Raw genomic sequence first — 18,220 nt, 5'->3', positions numbered from 1 at the left:
TTCATAAATAAATCTACACTGACGCTTATTGCCCTGGCATTTTTCCCCGTGCCCCTACTCCCGCCCCCATAGACATGGCAAGGATTGCAGTGATCACAGACACTGTAGCTCCTCCACCATTACTCTCACTCCTGCAAAATATGCCTGAACTCTGTCCCCAAAAGGTGCTAAATGTTAGCTGTGAAACGAAAGCAACTGGCTTTGTACCCCCCAGATATAACTGACGACAAGCCCAGGGACAATAGTTCAGTAACGATAATGGGGGCTGCCTACAAGCTGATCAAGGAGATCAATCATGTTTCCTGTAAGTGCACCGAAACATGTTGGCATTGCTGCTGATGATGATGTCATTCACAACATAGACTTTACTGTGGAAGGAAATCCTGGTTGGCATGACCTAAAGGGAGGAAACACCTATGTTGCAATGATATGTACTGACATAGCAGTCCTTGGGGACTCATGAATTACTATTGGCACTAGCATTGCTTCCCACTAATGTGCGGAGTAGCATTCATCTACAAGGAGAACCTCCATCTCCAAATTGTCAGTCACTCCTCGACCAGCAACTCTGACCTCTTATCGGCCAAACTCACACTGTCACCCAACAGTACCATCAATATTCACTTGCTTTACCATCCCCCAGGCCTCACCCTAGACTCTCAGGAAAACATCAGCCACATTCTCAGTAATAATATCAAAAGCTCCACTAAAACCCTTCTACTAGGAGACCTCAATCTGGGATTCAATGATGCTAAAAACAAACCTGCGGTCACCCTCACCAAGGAACTTAGTGACTTAGGCTTCACCCAGAAAGTAGAAAGTCCAACTCACTCCAAAGGCCCCATTCTAGATTGGATCGCGGACCATAATTGCCTCGCTACTATTACCTCTAACACCTCACTGCCCTGGACCGACCACAACTGTATCGAATTCTCTGTTCCCATCACAAAAAACCACAAAACTCTGACTCCTGCAATCGCTGCACAAGTCAGAAGTTCTAAAAAGCTTAAAGAGGATAACCTGCACCCTTACCTCAACACCCCCTTTCGCTAATGACCCCAATATCCTAGCAGACATCTACAAAGATGTCATCACTAAAGCTATTAATGAAATAGCACCACTCGAATGGAAAAAAGAAAATAAATCACTACACACCAACTCTTGGTTCACTGAAGAACTTCACTCAATGCACTCCCGCAAAAAAGAAGCACTAAAGAATTGGCAAACCAACCCCTGCAGCAGTGCCAAAAACAAATTCAACTTAATCTCCCACCAATACAAAACTGCTATCACCGCTGCCAAAGCCAACGCCTTCAACACACAAATCTCTAATGCCAAATCGCACTCTAAGGACATTTTCACCATTTTTAAAGAGCTCACCCCCCAACCCCCCAATACACCTGATGAAATAATCAAAGATGAAGCTTGGTGTGCCAGTATTCAAGTTGCCATGCTACACAAAATTGACCTTCTCCAAAACAAAGACCATTGCAAAGCATTACCTCAACAGACAGGAACCAAGCCTACCAACTCCATACCCGCTTCGTCTAAGCCCACCATACCTGACTTCTCCTTCAGGGACATCACTGAACCAGAATTTATCAACTTACTAAACAATCTTAAACCCTCCCCTTGTAAAGGCGATATATGCCCGCCCAAGCTCATCAAAGACTGCGCAGACTGCTTTGCGCCGCTCTTAACGGCCTTCATCAATGCGTCCTTTAAATAAGGCTTTATCCCAGCTAGCCTCAAAAGAGGCCTGGGTCCGCCCCCTCCTAAGAAAACCTACCCTTGACCCCCTACAACCCAACAACTACAGATCGATAACTACAGTGCCATTCCTCTTGAAATTACTGGACAAAGCTGCACACTGCCAAATTCAGCACTTTCTGGAAACCCACTCCATCCTAGGGACCCGGCAATGAGGCTTCCGGAAAGGAAAGGACACGGCACCGAAACTGCCCTGGTGGATCTGAAGAGTCAGATCACCCAAATCATGGATAAGGGCAAGCCAGCCCTACAGCTCCTCCTAGATCTCTCAGCCACAATCGAGCTGGTTGATCACAAGACCCTCACCTCACACCTAACACACTCAGCCAAGAATCAGCTCTCTGATTACCTCCTTCCTCGAGGGAAGAGCCATGAAAGTCTTCTCGGACACTGCTAACACCACACCCATTACAATCTATTGCGGGGTCCCTCAAGGATCCTGCACTGCACCCACACTTTACAACTTGTTCACTAAGCCTCTCTTTGACAAACTCGAATCATATGGTATCACATACACGAACTACGTGGACGACACACAAGTACTTCTACCCCTCTTAAGATCATACCACGAAGACGCCAAGGCGCTCCACACAATCTACTTCATCATCCAGGCTTGGATGGCAGCTAATGGCCTCTGCCTTAATGGAGACAAGACTGAAATCATGATACTAGGTCAACAGAGCACCCTAGACAAACTGGACAAACTGTATGCCAACTTCTCCATTGACAAGTCCATCATCCCGTATCCACAGCGGTCAAGACACTGGGAGTTTACCTAGACTCCTCACTATCAATGACCAGACAAGTCAGCACAATCACTTCCTCATCTGCGCATACCACCAAACTTATAAACGCCATCAAGCCATACCTCTCAAAACCTAACTGCCTGTCAATAGCCAGAGCAACCATTGGAGCCAAACTGGACTATTGCAATGCCCTCCTGGCAGGCATATCGGCAAAAAACCTAAGCATCCCAAGAAGAGAGCATGTCTCCCAGGCCAGACACTCAGACCAATGGCTCCCGGTCAAAGAGCGGATCACACTCAAAATCCTCACCCTCACACACAAATGCCTCTCTCTTTCTGCCCCGTCCTACCTATCAGAGACCATCTCCAAACCCTCCTCCTCCTCACGTCCCAACAGGAAGCAATACACCAACTTACTCCATATCCCACGCATCAAAAAAGCCAAAGCCGGTGGCCTAAGCTTCCCCTACATTGCTGCCAAGTCCTGGAATGCTCTACCTGCAGACACTAGAGCGGAGAACTCACTCCGATTTTTCGTAGGAAACGTAAGACCTCCTTCCTTGCACAATAATATGTGACACTCGCTAACCTATGTAAATATACTGCACTTTTAAATTTGGACAACTGTCATACCTGTTCCTGTAAATTATGTACTACTCGTGTATATGCAACTAAGATAAGTCTGTAAGAAGTGCCACAATGCCCCCGGGCAGACGTGCGCTCTACAAATCCAAATAAATAAGAGTTAGATGACGTGTAAGTTTCTTGCAGTTCAGACATGACTTCCTTCATTGCCTTCTGTTGCAAGAATGTGTTATCTCTTGGGCCCTGTTTCTGTTTATGAAGAGAGCTTTGTGCCTAAGGAAAAGTATCCAGATGGACTCTGGTAGTACCTTCTAAAACTATTCTAAATGTTGGGGTGTCATCCATTTTATCATTTCAATAAGTGATGGATTTGATTTTTTTATTAGTACCTAATTTTAATTTTAAATCTTGCTTTTAATTTGGGTTTCATTGGCAATCATTTCACTTGGGGCAAAATTGCTTTGTGGTCAAGATTTTATCTCCTTGGGAATGTAAATTAATTTTTATTGTGATTTTTCACTGACTGTATGTTATCAATGTCTGTTTATGAATGTCTCATTACAATGGAATCAAGTTGAACTTGACTTGAGTAGTTTAGTGGAGATGGAAACATTTTTTTTTTGTTTTATTTGATTCTGTTTATCTATCTACAAGGGAAGAATAATGCTCTTTTGTGTGTTCTTTCATTTAAAAGAACGTACAATAGATATCTGATTTTATGGGAAGCCGCGTGCTTCTCACAATGAGTTCAGTTTGAGGGACATTTTGACCAGGTTTTATGGGGATTGAATGGAACAGTCACCAGGGAGAATACATGGGAGCCCCAACATAGATTAAGGACAATCCACATTAGATATTTTTAAGTGCAGTAGGTGGTACAGCCAGCTATGTTAGTAGTGTAAGAGAGAGCAGTAGTGGAGTAAACCTAGAAGAACAGTGGTATACTGGAGAACTGAGAGTAGTCGTGGTGCGAAGAAGGTAAGAGAGACAGATGTGAGTAGGAGAGAATAACGTCACTGTTTGTAGGTTTAGGATAGAGAGCAAGACAGATTTCAGAGGATCAGAAGGAGGAAGTACTAAGAGAGAAGTTGGAGTGGAATTGGATGGAGGAGTTCAGCCAGAAGGGTGTAGAATAGTAATGAGAGACGGGGGAGGAACGCGTGTGAAGAAATAGATAGAATGGGCCATCAGTGTATGAAAGACACATCCCTACATTCCAACAGCACTAACATCAAGTCTAGTCTAGGAACTCCTACAGTTTAAGTCAGATGGTTTCTGTTGGTTAATGACACTGATATAGTTGTATGACCCTGCCAATTAGGTTGGCTATTGATATTAAACCATGTGTTACAGGATTCTGGAATAACAAATGTTGTATTATATGGGATAAAGTAACCCCTACCGTGTGTTATAAGCGTATGTCTATAAGTGACACAGGTGCTGTCAGATGATGATGATCAGAATTCAATCTTTTCCCTTTTTTATGAATCAGGACTATATGGGCTGACTTCCAAGATTGGGGAATAGAGGAGCTAGCAGTAATCTACTCAAATAAGATATAAAAATGTCTGACCATTGGCCAGACTTAGCTTTAAGACGGATGTTGGGCCCAGGTGCCCTAGATGGTTTCTGTTGGTTGATTACACTTGCAAGATGTCTGATATAGTTGTATGACCCTGCCAATTAGGTAGGCTATTAACATTAAACCGTATGTTTCAGGATTCTGAAATAACAATTCATGTACTATATGGGATAAAGTAACCCCTACCGTGTGTTATAAGTATATCAATGAGGAGTTGTGTGACCAAATAGAGAAACAAAGCCAAAGGCTGAGTTCCTTTATAATGTCACAGAACTCCTAAGTGTCTTGCACTATCCTTTTTACATGCACTAGGTGGCGTCCTCTGTATTGCCTGGCCTCTCGCATAAATTAATGTAAGAGAACTTCAATTTGTTGATCCATGTAACAAATGTAGAATTGTTTTGGATTTAAAGAAGCTAATATATAGTTCCTAATGTGTGGCAGAAAAATAGTTTAAACAGTTTCATAAAATCCATAGAAACACGTTTTTATTTTGCGCTCTAAAATAAGTAATGACATGCACATTCTTGCACAGACGACTTAAACTTCAACAGTCCGAAAAAATAAGTATTCCACCATAAGCAATTCCTTGTCAATTAATGGATTTAAAGCGTTCACAAACTATTTTACAAGCAAGGAATATGAAAAGCTTGTCACATTGTTCAGTTCTCAGTGACAGGTGGAATGTTGCTCTCTGCTGACTCAAGTAGGAAGGCATTGTGAAGTTACAGATGAAGAGTAATAACTGATTAGAGAGAAGTTGTGATGCATCGTTCTTATTACGGGTTACTTATGATGTTAGAACTAGCCTGTAATAAAACAATTTTGAGAGGTTTTGATATCCCTATTGTAGGCTGCCATGTACTACAATATCATTAGACACATTAGACAAAGCTACTTCCACACAGGGTTTAAATTTGAACTTTATTGATTAGTGGTATACCCACCACGGAGACACCAAAACTAATTTCCATCATTTTTTTACTTCATCAACTTTAGATGCTTGCCTTTTTTGTATCTGAACAACTGATAACCAGGTAATCAAACGAAGATTTTTGAATACCCCAATTGATCACCTGCTGCTATTTACCAATGTCCATAGTTCCCATTTTTGTGATAGCGTATAGGCTGTTCTCTAACACTTTGTAGGACTTTATATATTTATGCAGTTTAGCAGGACATGATAAGCAAGTACATAAGCAATTAAAACAAAGTGCCCAAGTATGCCATGTCACAATCAGCTAGGACTACATAGATTTCAAGCCCACAGGTCTGCTTTGTTTGTGTTGACTAACCCGATGATCCTCAGCACCCAAAGCTTTTGTTGATGGTGTCTTGAGTGCAGTCACACTTAAACAACCTCTATGAGCTTGAGAGTGAGGAAGAAGGTGTGTATGTTGTATTCTTTCATGTTCTGAACTGAACAGACATCGTTTTTTCAATGTTATTTTCTCCAAAACATCTCTACAGTGTACAATAAAAACGAATTCAAATGCTTTATTGCAAAGTACAAATGCCCATTACAACACATCAACACACAAACAACTGTTGAAAACGATGCCATAACATGTTTCAAAACCTAGGTTACAAAACAATTACAATTTCTTTCAGTTATATTCCAAACTAAACGCAAAATTCTGTTTACTGTAACCACACTATCCACCAGAACATAAGTTTTACTAGCTGTTGTCAAATCCTTCAGCCCGTCCAGATTAAATATGCTGTATCAAATTGCTTGCGAAGTGCCTTTGTCCATAGATCACTCAGAGCCTCAGGTACAAAAGGAAACTTCTCTGAATAACAGTTGATGAGAGGCTGGCTGAAAGAAAGGGTGGGCAATCGATGTTCCCTTTGTAACCTGTGTCTTGTAAAATGGTCCTGTTCTTAGCTGCATTTTACCTGAAGTAAAGAACCCCCAGCAGAGAACATTCCCACAATATTCCACTTCCAGGCGCTCATGCCATCACATCCATACTGAGCAGAGTAGATAGGGAAGAAGGTAAATCACAACACATGTCCCTCCTTATGCAGAATAAGAATGAACTCACAAAAAAGAGACATACCACAAATAGGGCAGCATGAGCAGTGTATATCCCTCCACATCTGGCATTCTAACTCCACCATAACCGTGAACAATCTCTAATCTGCACCAAACCCTAAAACACCTCGACTCACTACAATACTTTCCAGGCTTACTGACAAGTAACCACTCTGAGTTAGCATCCTCTTTGCACAGCAGAAACACACCATAGTATAATAAACATAAAACTGCTGCACATCAACTTTTGAAATCCAAAACACCAGCCTAACATCTCTTCCCCACCTAGGTGTAAGAAAGATATTTTGCCAGTGATGAGAGGTGCCCAACACAGCTTCTGGAAAATGCTAAACACACCACTAGGTGTCCAACGCTTCTTCCGGTGGTGGTGATAGGGAAACGGTAAGTCACAACATGAAAATGACAGTGCAGAATTCAGGTTTCATATGCCTCATAGTGGATTTATCCCAGTACTCCTTAACAACTTGTGGAGCAGCATATACAAATAAAAGTTGTCATTGTTGGTATAGATTTCCTACCACAGCTCCATGCTAGTTCTGCCATTGTACTTCTTACCCCAGAAACTGATTACAGGGGTAGCACCTGTAGCCTCGATTTAGGGTTATTATCTCAAGCCTCATCTTGGCATCAGATATTGTTCCTGCCCCTTTATAGTTTTGAATTAGTGATAAAAGCACCTTTTGGTTTTACATAGAGAAAATGTCTGAGCATCAAAATGTTCAATTTCCCAAAAAAAGACCCCAGCCTTTCGCTATGATTGCTTAAATCAGGGATCTCCGAAAAGTCCCCCTGACATTCACTTATCATTAATTCCCGGATATAATTCATCCAGGGAAGACAATACACCAAAGCCAAGTCTCTGATATTCTCCAGGTGGTGGTTCTTGTACAAGTTTGCCTATCATATTCACATCCATAGTTCAAGAGGCTGGATCACAGCATGGAGTCCGATAGCCCTTAGATTCAACTCCTCCTTTAACAGAGAGTGGAAGTATCAATACACAGGGCTAGATTTGCCTTAAACAACCTATCCTAAGGCAGTTATATGTGGCCAAACATACCACTTGGATAACTAACTTCCATAAAAAGCTAATGCAATAGCTATATTATGGTATATGGATGGCAGTGTTTGCAGGGATCAAGCACCGGTTTCACAGCTGAACGTGCAAATAACCCATCCTGCCGATTTCATAGGGGATACTTTTTGCAAGCAGTGGCTGCCAGGACCCTGCATCGGGAAATCCTTCTCCAACACAGTCAAATTCAGGATCGCCCTCAGCCTTTGCCTGGCCAGGAACACATTTGATTCAACAGCCTCCTAGAGACTGAGGGAACGATTCTGATCATGGCGCAGTGAGGGTGCTAAATAACACAACTCACTGCGCCATTTCTTGACGCCAAGGCACCACTGCTATTCTCATGTGGGGCTGTGCGTCTTCGCAAAGCACGATAGTGCTTTCCCTGTAATCCGCCTGTTTATAATGGAAACAGGAGGATTGCAGAATCTCAGCAGCATTTTCGTTAAATAGCGAGGGAATCATTACTTAACGAAAATGCTGTCGAGATGAAAACAAAAAAGCACGTGCTGTTTGGGTGTGCAGATCGTGACAGGTGGGTCCTGCACGGCATTTATTTATCTTTGTTTGCAGACAAGTGCATACTGGAATCCAGAGTAGAACCATGGATGGCAGTATGCACTCTTCTGCAAACTAAGATGCAGTGCAGGACCCACCTGTCACCATCTGCACACCCAAACAGTTGTGTGCTTCTTGTGGCACTACTCCTGTGCATGTGCTTCTTGTGGCACTCCACTTGTACAACACCAATTTGGTACCGTACTTCGGTGCCAATTTCAGGCAGTTCCAAATTTGGAGGAGTGCCACAAGAATACCCATGCAAAAGGAGATATAACGAAAGTGCCGGTTGCTAGGTCGGTTTTCAGCCCTTCCCAGCAACCGGCACCCATATTGCGAAAGTGGTGCAATCAGTCCGACTTCGGAAGATTGCGCCATCTTCAGAATAGGTCGTATTTAACGAAAATGTGGTTTGCACTTTTTACGACATTTTTGGTAATTAACACCAACTTGAGAATCGGGCCCTGAGTCATCAACTTGTTTGTTGTTTCGTTGATGGCTTTTCTCTTGGCCCTAGAGTAGGGGTCAAATATGCGCAGCAATTTTCCTGTCGCTGTTCTACATCCTTGCCATCAAGAACGCATCATGCACGAAGACTAAAAATGCCCATACCTTGGGGTTGTCCACTGTTGTCTGAAAAAAACACACCACATCATAATTTCTGAATACTTTCAAGTAGATTGGGTTTCATACACACCATGTCTGACAGCTTTCCTAATCCAGAATTGTCCTGCTTTCTTTTCATTTCACCCAACCCTCACCTGCCTTGTTCTCTACAAACAGCTGCTTTAGCCAAGGCTCCACCCTGACCCTTTACAGAACTGACCATAGTGGCAAATTCTTCCCTTAAATCGACAACGGCCAGAAACGACTTGCCATCTTTAAGATGGAAGTATTTCATGGCTTAAAGGGACCACCTGAGGTACTGATCAATGATCACAGAGCCCTTCCTGAAACATCTGCTGTACCTCTGTTATATTGTTTTAAATATTCAGGAGTTCAATCATCATCTGAAAAATACTGGTCAAATATCATTGTTCACATTAAATTCTATGATATCTGATCAAGTATCTACAGTGCCATCATTTTCAAATTATCCTACTTCCACAAGAATCACGGTAGTAGCACATCTACCATATGTGTGTCTTTCTCAAGCAAATCGCTATTAGAAACAGCTCCATGCCTTGTTTGCCCATGTTCGCCAGGGAAGCCGACTGCAGCGTACCAGCAACGACAGATAAGTTAAGTTAGGTGTGGGCTGGGAGTACACCCATTACTGTACTCCAATAAAGCCTCACCACTCTTATTACCTACTAGAACATAGACCACTAATGTCAGTCAGCCATATTTTGCATTTAGCCCAATTGTGTTAGTAAGGCATATCTCGCATTAAGCCCAATTGTGTTAGTCAGCCATATCTCGTACTTGGCCCATTTCAGTTAGTAAGGCATATCTCACATTTATCCCAATTGTGCCAGTCAGCCATATCTCACATCTAGCCCAATTGTGTTAGTCAGCCATATCTCTCATTTAGACCAATTGTGCTAGTCAGCCATATCTCACATTTAGACCAATTGTGTTATTAAGGCATATCTCACAATTAGCCCATTTGTGCCAGTCAGCCATATCTCACATCTAGCCCAATTGTGCTAGTCAGCCATATCTCCCGTTTAGACCAATTTTGTTAGTAAGGCATATCTCACATTTAGCCCAATTGTGCTAGTCAGCCATATCTCACATTTAGAACAATTCTGTTAGTAAGGCATATCTCACATTTAGCCCAATTGTGCTAGTCAGCCATATCTCACATCTAGGGCGGTAGTAAATGTACTGCCACTAACACACCATACTAAAAACTCACCCTTCTGCACACCTCTCAAACTCTGAATTAAACACAAACATATTTTTACAGCACAACAAACTGCACATACTTCAGAAAACCACAACAACTAAACAAACCACACATAATCTCGCCCAAACACCACCTGGTAGCCACCAACCGAAAACATAGCTATTCTCAATGATCAGTGTATCTGAACTGAAGCTGCCAACAGCACATCATAGCTCACTCGCTCTTTTTCTCACTCAATCCTAACATACCCACTGCACTCCATGCATTACAGATCCGCCAGAGCGCCAAGAGACGCCGCAGGTGGCAACAGCGCGTGATGTAAGAACCTTCACCAAAACATAACAACTTTTCCGCTCTCACGCTCCAATTTCAAAATGTTTTCAGCTCTTAGAGAAACCCTTTCCATCTCATCAGTGACAGGATCCCTTTTTCAGACTGTTAATATTTCTTTCTCACATAAAGGAGCTGAGTCAATTCTCCTTGACATGCCCGCAATGTCTGCAGACATTTTCAAGATGAGCAGAATGTCCTTTTTATCCTTCATTTACCCCTGTGAGAAATATGAGTGTCTGAAGCCATTACCAGCAGTAATATGGGAGCTTCAACGAATCTATTTTATCCATTAAGTTTCAGAAGGAGTGTCCTCCGCCTCATCCTTGTCTCGTTCCTCCAAGTAACTCTTACTCTTCTCTGATCCTCAACTCTCCTCCCTGAAGATTAAACTGGGTATATGTTTTTATTTTCATATGGTGCAGTATTTCTATTAGTTTTTTTTTTTGCAGTGGTGCATCGAGGCGCTGTTACAGGAATATGTCTTAGTAGCGTATTTATAACACACTTAATACCCAGAGCTTTGTAAGCGCGGACCGGGGATCGAACCTGTGTGGCTTCGTGTCGTCTTGTTTCCAAGGCGAGCACGTTGCGCTTGAGCTATCCTGCCGGGAATATTAGCAGTGGCTATCATACTCGTTGCACTACTCTCACTCCATCACAGTGTAATGAGATGCACATGCTTCCTACCAGAGTGCAGTTCACATCTGTGCAAGGACGACAGACTCCACTAATAACAAGCTTGACCCTAAAGCAATTTTGATATTAATCGCATGCTCAGTAGGCGCTTTGTATATCATTATCTTTTCAGAAGTCATTACGAGGTCACAGGGATGTTTTAGCGTATGTGAAATTGCATAAGCATATTTAATATCGACGCGATGGAACTGCTCAGGAGTTATATTTGGAAGCAATTCTGTAGTAGAGAAAGTATAACTGTAAGCTTGGCACTGTACCTGTATTCATCCTGGGTAAATATGGGAATTACGGACGGTTGCAGGACTGTGATTATGACAGTAGTGGTGTTACTCTTCACAGGGTCTCCATCATCATAGGCGATGACAATCAGCTGCGAGGGAAAGAGCAAGACATGCTTAGCGACACATACTTATTTTGTACTATCTGAAAGCAATATGTTTGAACCATTAACATGTGTTTTTTTTCCCTCCCAATTTCTGCTGACTTACAATGTGCAGCGGCAGAGCAGTGGATTGAAAAGATGTGGAATGCCATTAACCTTTGCTTTTTGGGCGGCTGGATGTGGGCGTGACCAGCTGAACAGTACTCAATGATTTTAGTGCTGTATGTCACTAGCCATATTGATCAGTGAAGAATATGCAGAAGCCAAAATGACTGAACATTAAAACAAAAACAGAATGTGTGTTGTCAAAGGTGCTATGGAGTTAAGAGGTGTGTGGGTGTGTTGTGGTGTTAACGAGGACTGTGAAGTACGTTCCCCCACATTTTGAGGTAAACCTTTGGCAAAAAACACTGTAAAGTATCTGAAGTTGAACCTTTCTGAAGAGTGGTTTGCTTCATGGAACAGAAGTTATTTTGAAGTAAACACGACAATAAAGAATACATTCTATAGTATAAAAGCAAACATTGCAGGTTCATCTTTGGAGAGAAGGTTAGCAGGGGCAGATATTTGTGTTGGCTCTATCCTTTGGAATATTTGGAATAGACCATCTACTCCATTATGCAGTGTGCCCAAAGTACTCAAGGCATGTTGACACGACCAATTAGCGTGATAGTTATTTCAATGGTGTCAAATAGCGCAGTTATTCTATGGCCAAAAATTACCCTTTTCTTGAAATTGGGAGCAGTGCCAAACACATTCCACTTCTAGCTGTCCTCTTTTCTTAGAGCTTATTCTGTCCTGCATTATTTACACATGATATTGAGACTGACAGACAACCCCAGTAGACGTTTCAAAAATCAAGTGCCATGAAGATGCCAGATGCATTCATCCACTTGGTTTCATACAACATGATGAAGCATGGCAAAGTTGCTTTGGATTGCTAAGAGGAAAAGGGGTGAGCGATAGAAGGTTAGGGGACAATTCAATATAAGATAGAGGTTTTCACCCACAGCAATTCAGCAAGTTGTATTCCGTGTAATGAGGTTATCCCTCCTTTCCTCTCTCTCTCTCTCTCTCTCTCTCTCTCTCTCTCTGGCCGCCCACTCTAGCCCTCTTCCTGCTCCCTTCTGTGAGGGTAGGAACCTTGGTGTCAACTTCAACTCCACCCTCTCCTCACATCTCCAACATCTCTAAGAAGTCAAACTACCAGCTGCACCTCCTCAGAGTTATTCTTCCCTTTTTCACTTTCCCCCAGAAGCTCACTGTGTCCAGAGCTCTGTTTCTCTCTAGGCTGGACTACTGCAATGGCCACTTTCTAAATCTGCCTGCCTCTACTCTTCAACCTTTACAACTTATCCAGAACAGCACTGCAAGACTTGTCCTCGACCTCCAGCCCAGGGATTGTATCTCTCCAGCTCTAAAATCTCTTCACTGGTTCCCTGTGGCTGCAAGGATCAAGTTCAAGACCCTTTGCATCAACCACAATGCTTTCTGGGGCCTGGGATCGCACTACCTCAAACGTTCTCTTCCTACACATCTTCCTTCTCAAGCTCTTTGCTCATCCACCTCCAACTCTCTGAGGGTCAGAAAGTGAGCTCTGCTAAGAGTGTTCACCTTCAAATGCCCAATACGAAAACGTATAGTGCACATATATGTACTCTGCTGGGCTTCGTCTATTGACTCACCAGAAACTGTAGCCCGAACTGGCAAAATGGCAGCCACAGAGTAACATGCCTTCCTGAAACAGCCTACTGAAAGTGAATTAAATCCAACAGCCATAGACTGAGAAGATAGCTCAGGACAACATGATTGTCTTGAAAGCAAGACAACGCTGAGCAGCATGAGGTTGAAACTTAGTCCCGCGCTTTGAACCCAATTTCTTTTTTTTTAAAAAAATTAAATGTGGGTACCAAATATCTATCAACTACCTCTAACTGTATATTATCATGGCCTAGTGGAGGACCATTGGTTATATAACAATAAAAAAGGATATCTTGTTAGATATAATGGCATATGAGCAAATACTGTTAACATTTCTAAAACCTTATCTGTTGTCCTTTAATATATCTTTTAATATATCTACTTGCTTTCCACTGACCTTACAGCTGCAGATGGTGGGCGGCTTGGATAGGATGCCCCTTTGTTCTCTTGTGTGAAAGCTTGATACCTTCCTGGGAGAGCAGGACATACCTCTTGTAAAGCTGGGGTATGTAGTTCCTTTTGCTTTATTGATGTAACCAATGCAGTAATTAATTCACCACTATATAAAGGGTCACAAAGCGACCGTTACAACATTATAAGGAATTCACACCAGGGAAATAACTACTGGAGTACTATTACTAGCAGCCAGACAGGTAAGATGGGAAGTACACTGTAGCTAGGGAAAATGAATTAATTCTGGAGAAATGTCCAGCCACATTGGATATGGCAGGCACCTAATGCCTTCCCAAAAGCCTTTCTAACTTGCTTCGGACAAGGCAAACTGGAAGCTGAAATAACAAATGCATAACCCTTGGTACAGCAGCAAGTATTGGTCTCATACTGAAGGCATGGAATGGACTCATTCACTGTGGCAAAGTGACTTTAATAGAAGGTGAGATTCCACATCATTGGATCACGTTTGGCCATCTTGAAATATCCTTCAAAAAAAGAGCATTTCACACTCGCCTTGTTAGGAAAAAGGCTGCCTAAAACCCAGAGACATTGGGGTGAGTAGAAGGATTTCCAGGAAGGGCGAAGACTCTTCCCTTAACCTCTTCAGTAGAACATTTGAAGCCACAGTGACTTTACAGACTGACAGACTAGAGTCATGAATGTATATATCTTTATTAGTTTCCAATCAGTATGTACATGTGAGGACTAGGGTTAGTCCTGCTAGGGTGGTCCTTCTGGCTCCCTAAATCATCCTAAGGGCACCCTCCAGTTTTGTCCAGGTGACCCTAATGTTGCAATGTCGTCCAAAGTAACCCCCACTATCTTTGTCTTGCTTAACTGATGTGGATAAAGTATGGGTTGTGCCCTTCTCTAACCATCTCCTTTGGATGCTTACTCCACAGATTCTTTCCACTCTCTTCTCCCTCTCTCTCTCTCTCGTCATCACTGTCTCGCTCTTCATGCTCCTACCTTCTTAATTTCCAATCCTTCCTCTCTTCCTCTCCTCGTCTTACAACCCTGATCAATCAATCTCCACTCCTCGGCTATTCACCCCTCTTCTCTCTCTCTCCCCTTGCCTCTCTTTCCTCTCTCCCTCTGCACCCTAATCTTAACAACATTTCTGCTTCTGCCATACTCTCCCCTCCTGTCTCCTCCTACTAACTTCCTCCCTCTACTCTCCACTATCCCTACTACCTTTGATCTCACACCACCCTATTGTCGTAGTATCTCTTGTCTCTATTGTTTCTACACCTACACTGTTATTCAGCCACTCATCCTCAATCTAACCCACTACCTTTCCTTTCAACTTGAAGAGAGCAAGTTGAAAGGAAGGGTACGGGTTTATATTGAGGGCAGAGCACCACCTCTCACTGAGCTTTTCCATACTTTACAACCCTACTCTCAATTGTCAATTAGTCAGTCAAAAATACTTTATTTTGGCACAAGGCCAGAAATGCAGAAAAGCAGAATACATTAAAAAAGAATGCATACATTAAAAGACCAGCACATATCAAGTTAAAAAGATGATAGAAAAATGAATGTTCATATATCAATTTATAGATATACAGAAATGGACTTCAAAGGCACACTTAATCAAGGAGCTTAAATGTGCCTTTTCTTCTTCTTCGTCTTCAGGCCTTTAGCAAGTAATTTGAAACTGCAAACACCACCTCTGGTTGGCACAAGCTCCTACAGAAGGTCTTGGCGCTGTCTATCAGACTAATAACATAATTCATCAGACAGTGCTATAGGTTGCATGTGCGAATTCTAGACTACCCCGGGAAAGTGAACAAGAGGTGCTGAACAGCTTCATAAATGCCTTCACAGAAGGGACAACAGTCCTTCTTAGTTCTGTAACACAGGTTCATCAAAGTTGACAAAGTTGCAATCTTAAGTTCATGAAGCGTGCGTGCGCAAATGGCAATTTTATATACATCATGTAACTCTAACACACCCGTAGCATTATTCGCCAAATAAAACCAACCAGTGGTTAAAGATGAACAGTTGGCAATCTTTTTGCTAAGGGCCCACTCTCTATATGCATTTTTAATAACAAAGTTGCCACTTCCCTGGGGTAACCATTGGTCGAGCCAAAAGCGTTCCAGGTTCAAAGAATATAATATTGACCCGGTATAGGCCAACCATGGGAGATAAGCGGCTCCATCACAGTTCATCAGGTCCATGAGTGCCTCACAGTAACCCCCCAATTCATGGTTAGACCACAGTTTTGCCTAATGGAGCAGTGTATTCAGAGCAATTAAATCACTGATGGGGGTCAGTGTAGAAGCAGACTAGGTGCACTCTTCGGGAGAATAAGCAGGTTTTTTAGAAATTTGTTTTCTGTGGCATTTAAACAGGAGCTTCTCCCGTGGCCCCACAGTTCTGCTCCATATATTGCTGCCCACACTGCCTGGGAACTGTATATTCCAGTGTTGGAGGAACTAAATTATTCCAAAATGTCTTAGCAAAGTTTAGGATGGCTGTGCGTCTTCGAAATAGGGCAAGATTTAAACTACCAAGGACAAGTAGGCTTGTCCTTTTTTGCATAGACTTGCATACAAGCCTGGCACTTAAGGGGTTTAAAGACATTGGGCCTCATTACAAGTTTGCTGTTCCGGTAACAACGGTACCGATATGCTTGCCAGTACCGTTGTTACTGGACTGGCAAACTAAGAGTTCTGCTTGCGGGTGCCCTCCCGCCCGCCTGGACTGACCTGTCGGGCGTACCGGCACCCGCGAGCACACCATGTCGGATACATTCATGAATGGTGCCGGTGCATCCGGCCTCCCCATTTCCAATCCCCATTCCCAATGGGAATGGGGATTAATTGTTACTGCACCCGCAATGGGCAAATACAGGGTCTGCCAGGGATGTAATTAATGCCCCTGTATTTCCCCATTGCCAGGCACCGGAATAATTTGCAAGTTTGGCGGCAGTCTGCTGGTCTTACTGGCAAGGCTACCACCAAACTTGTAATGAGGCCCATATCCTTGTACTCGTTTGACTTTTCTGCAAGATTGTATACTGTAGACCTCACTTCCTTAATAACCAAAGTCTCTTTTTCACCCAATATCTGCATTCACTGATTATATCATTACAAAGTTGAGCTGTGAATGTTTTAAATAGTTTGTGTTCCCTTTTAGTTTAAAGTATTGACAATAGTTTAATTTTGGTACCTACAGCGCTATACTTGTTTGAATGATTCCATGCTGGCACAGATCCTCTTGAAGATTGTAGCCTGACCAGAGTCCAGCCTACCGTAAGAGTTGAAGGAGGTGTACCATCCATGTTGTGCCTGTTTCACCTTTAGAGTAGAGAGAACTGTTGGTTTAGCAGTAGTATATGGCTAAGAAGGAGTTACGAAACCAATACCATCTGTGTTCTTCGTCACAATTTTATCAAGGTTTTCTATTAAAAAGATGCACTATTTTGTTTATATCAGTGAGAGTGATATTACAAAAAATATTCGTAATATTCAATGTCATTGACAGAACAAGGAGTTGTGTACCAGAAGAGTGTCTTGATGGATTGGGTATTCATGCCAGCCATTGTGAAAAGCTGGAGTTTGTAGAGTTTTGTGCCAGGGTTTTGTATTTGACTTTTCCTATGTTTCCTCTTGGCCTACCTTTAAATTTGGAACAACGGGCATTACCACATTGGTTAATTTAAATAGGTACGAGGACATTTTTGCACATAGAAGAGGAACGGAGGTGGGGATTTAACCCGAGACTTGCAACAAAGACTATGAAATACATATACAAACAACCACTATTCGGCCCTGATATGAGAAAGACAGGAGTGCCATCGAAAAATGTGTAATCACAGAGGGCATTTTCAATTTGCATTAAAATTCACACTGTAACACTGAAAAAGAGGTCATCAGTCTTCTTTTTCGGTAAAACATGGCGCATGGATAACCTGCTAGCGTAACAGCATACAATAATTTAAATCACCTCTATTTGGGATTCTCTCCCAAAGCAGTTTCTGCATCATACAAATTTCGTAAAGTAGACTGCTCTGGTGGCTCTGTCGAACTACATGGTTCAAGCTCAAGCTGTTTCTTGGCTTTTATCAGCGTGGATGTTCTGAAACTATTATTGCCAGAATACGGGGACACAGTGGGTACGTGAATGAATGTGGAACACTTCTTGCATTCATCCATTCCGCCCCAAGAACCTTTCCCAAGAGCCTGCAGCCATCTGCAAGTTACATGGGCTGTACCCAAGACATGCTCCCGGTGTATTTTCACGTGTGCCAGGCTAACATATCCTCAATAATCATTAATTTAAAATCTTCTAGGGATATTGGGCCAGATGGGCTGAGCAATGAAATACTCAAGAATGATCCACAAAATTGGGCTGAACTCCTGAGGAGCCTGTTCTTTCATGTGTGTGAGACTGGGTGTTAGCCTTGCAAGTGGCTGGAGT

At 42.5% G+C, this 18,220-nt stretch overlaps 1 protein-coding gene across 4 annotated transcripts in view; it reads right to left on the bottom strand.

The window, feature by feature from the left end:
* The window catches only part of PCDH15 (protocadherin related 15), a 3,978,145-nt gene that overhangs the window by 770,702 nt on the left and 3,189,223 nt on the right, over positions 1–18,220 (bottom strand). For all 4 annotated transcript variants that reach the window (XM_069611238.1, XM_069611242.1, XM_069611241.1 and 1 more), the window contains one exon: positions 11,514–11,626. In XM_069611238.1, coding sequence (XP_069467339.1) covers positions 11,514–11,626 — 113 coding nt within the window. The remainder of the gene's footprint in view (positions 1–11,513; positions 11,627–18,220) is intronic.

The sequence above is a fragment of the Ambystoma mexicanum genome, chromosome 8 (assembly GCF_040938575.1).
Source record: "Ambystoma mexicanum isolate Mex_15411 chromosome 8, UKY_AmexF1_1, whole genome shotgun sequence".
Classification (NCBI taxonomy): Eukaryota; Metazoa; Chordata; class Amphibia; order Caudata; family Ambystomatidae; genus Ambystoma; species Ambystoma mexicanum.
The sequence above is the reverse complement of the archived record's forward strand: the minus strand, read 5'-3'. Positions and strand labels throughout refer to the sequence as shown.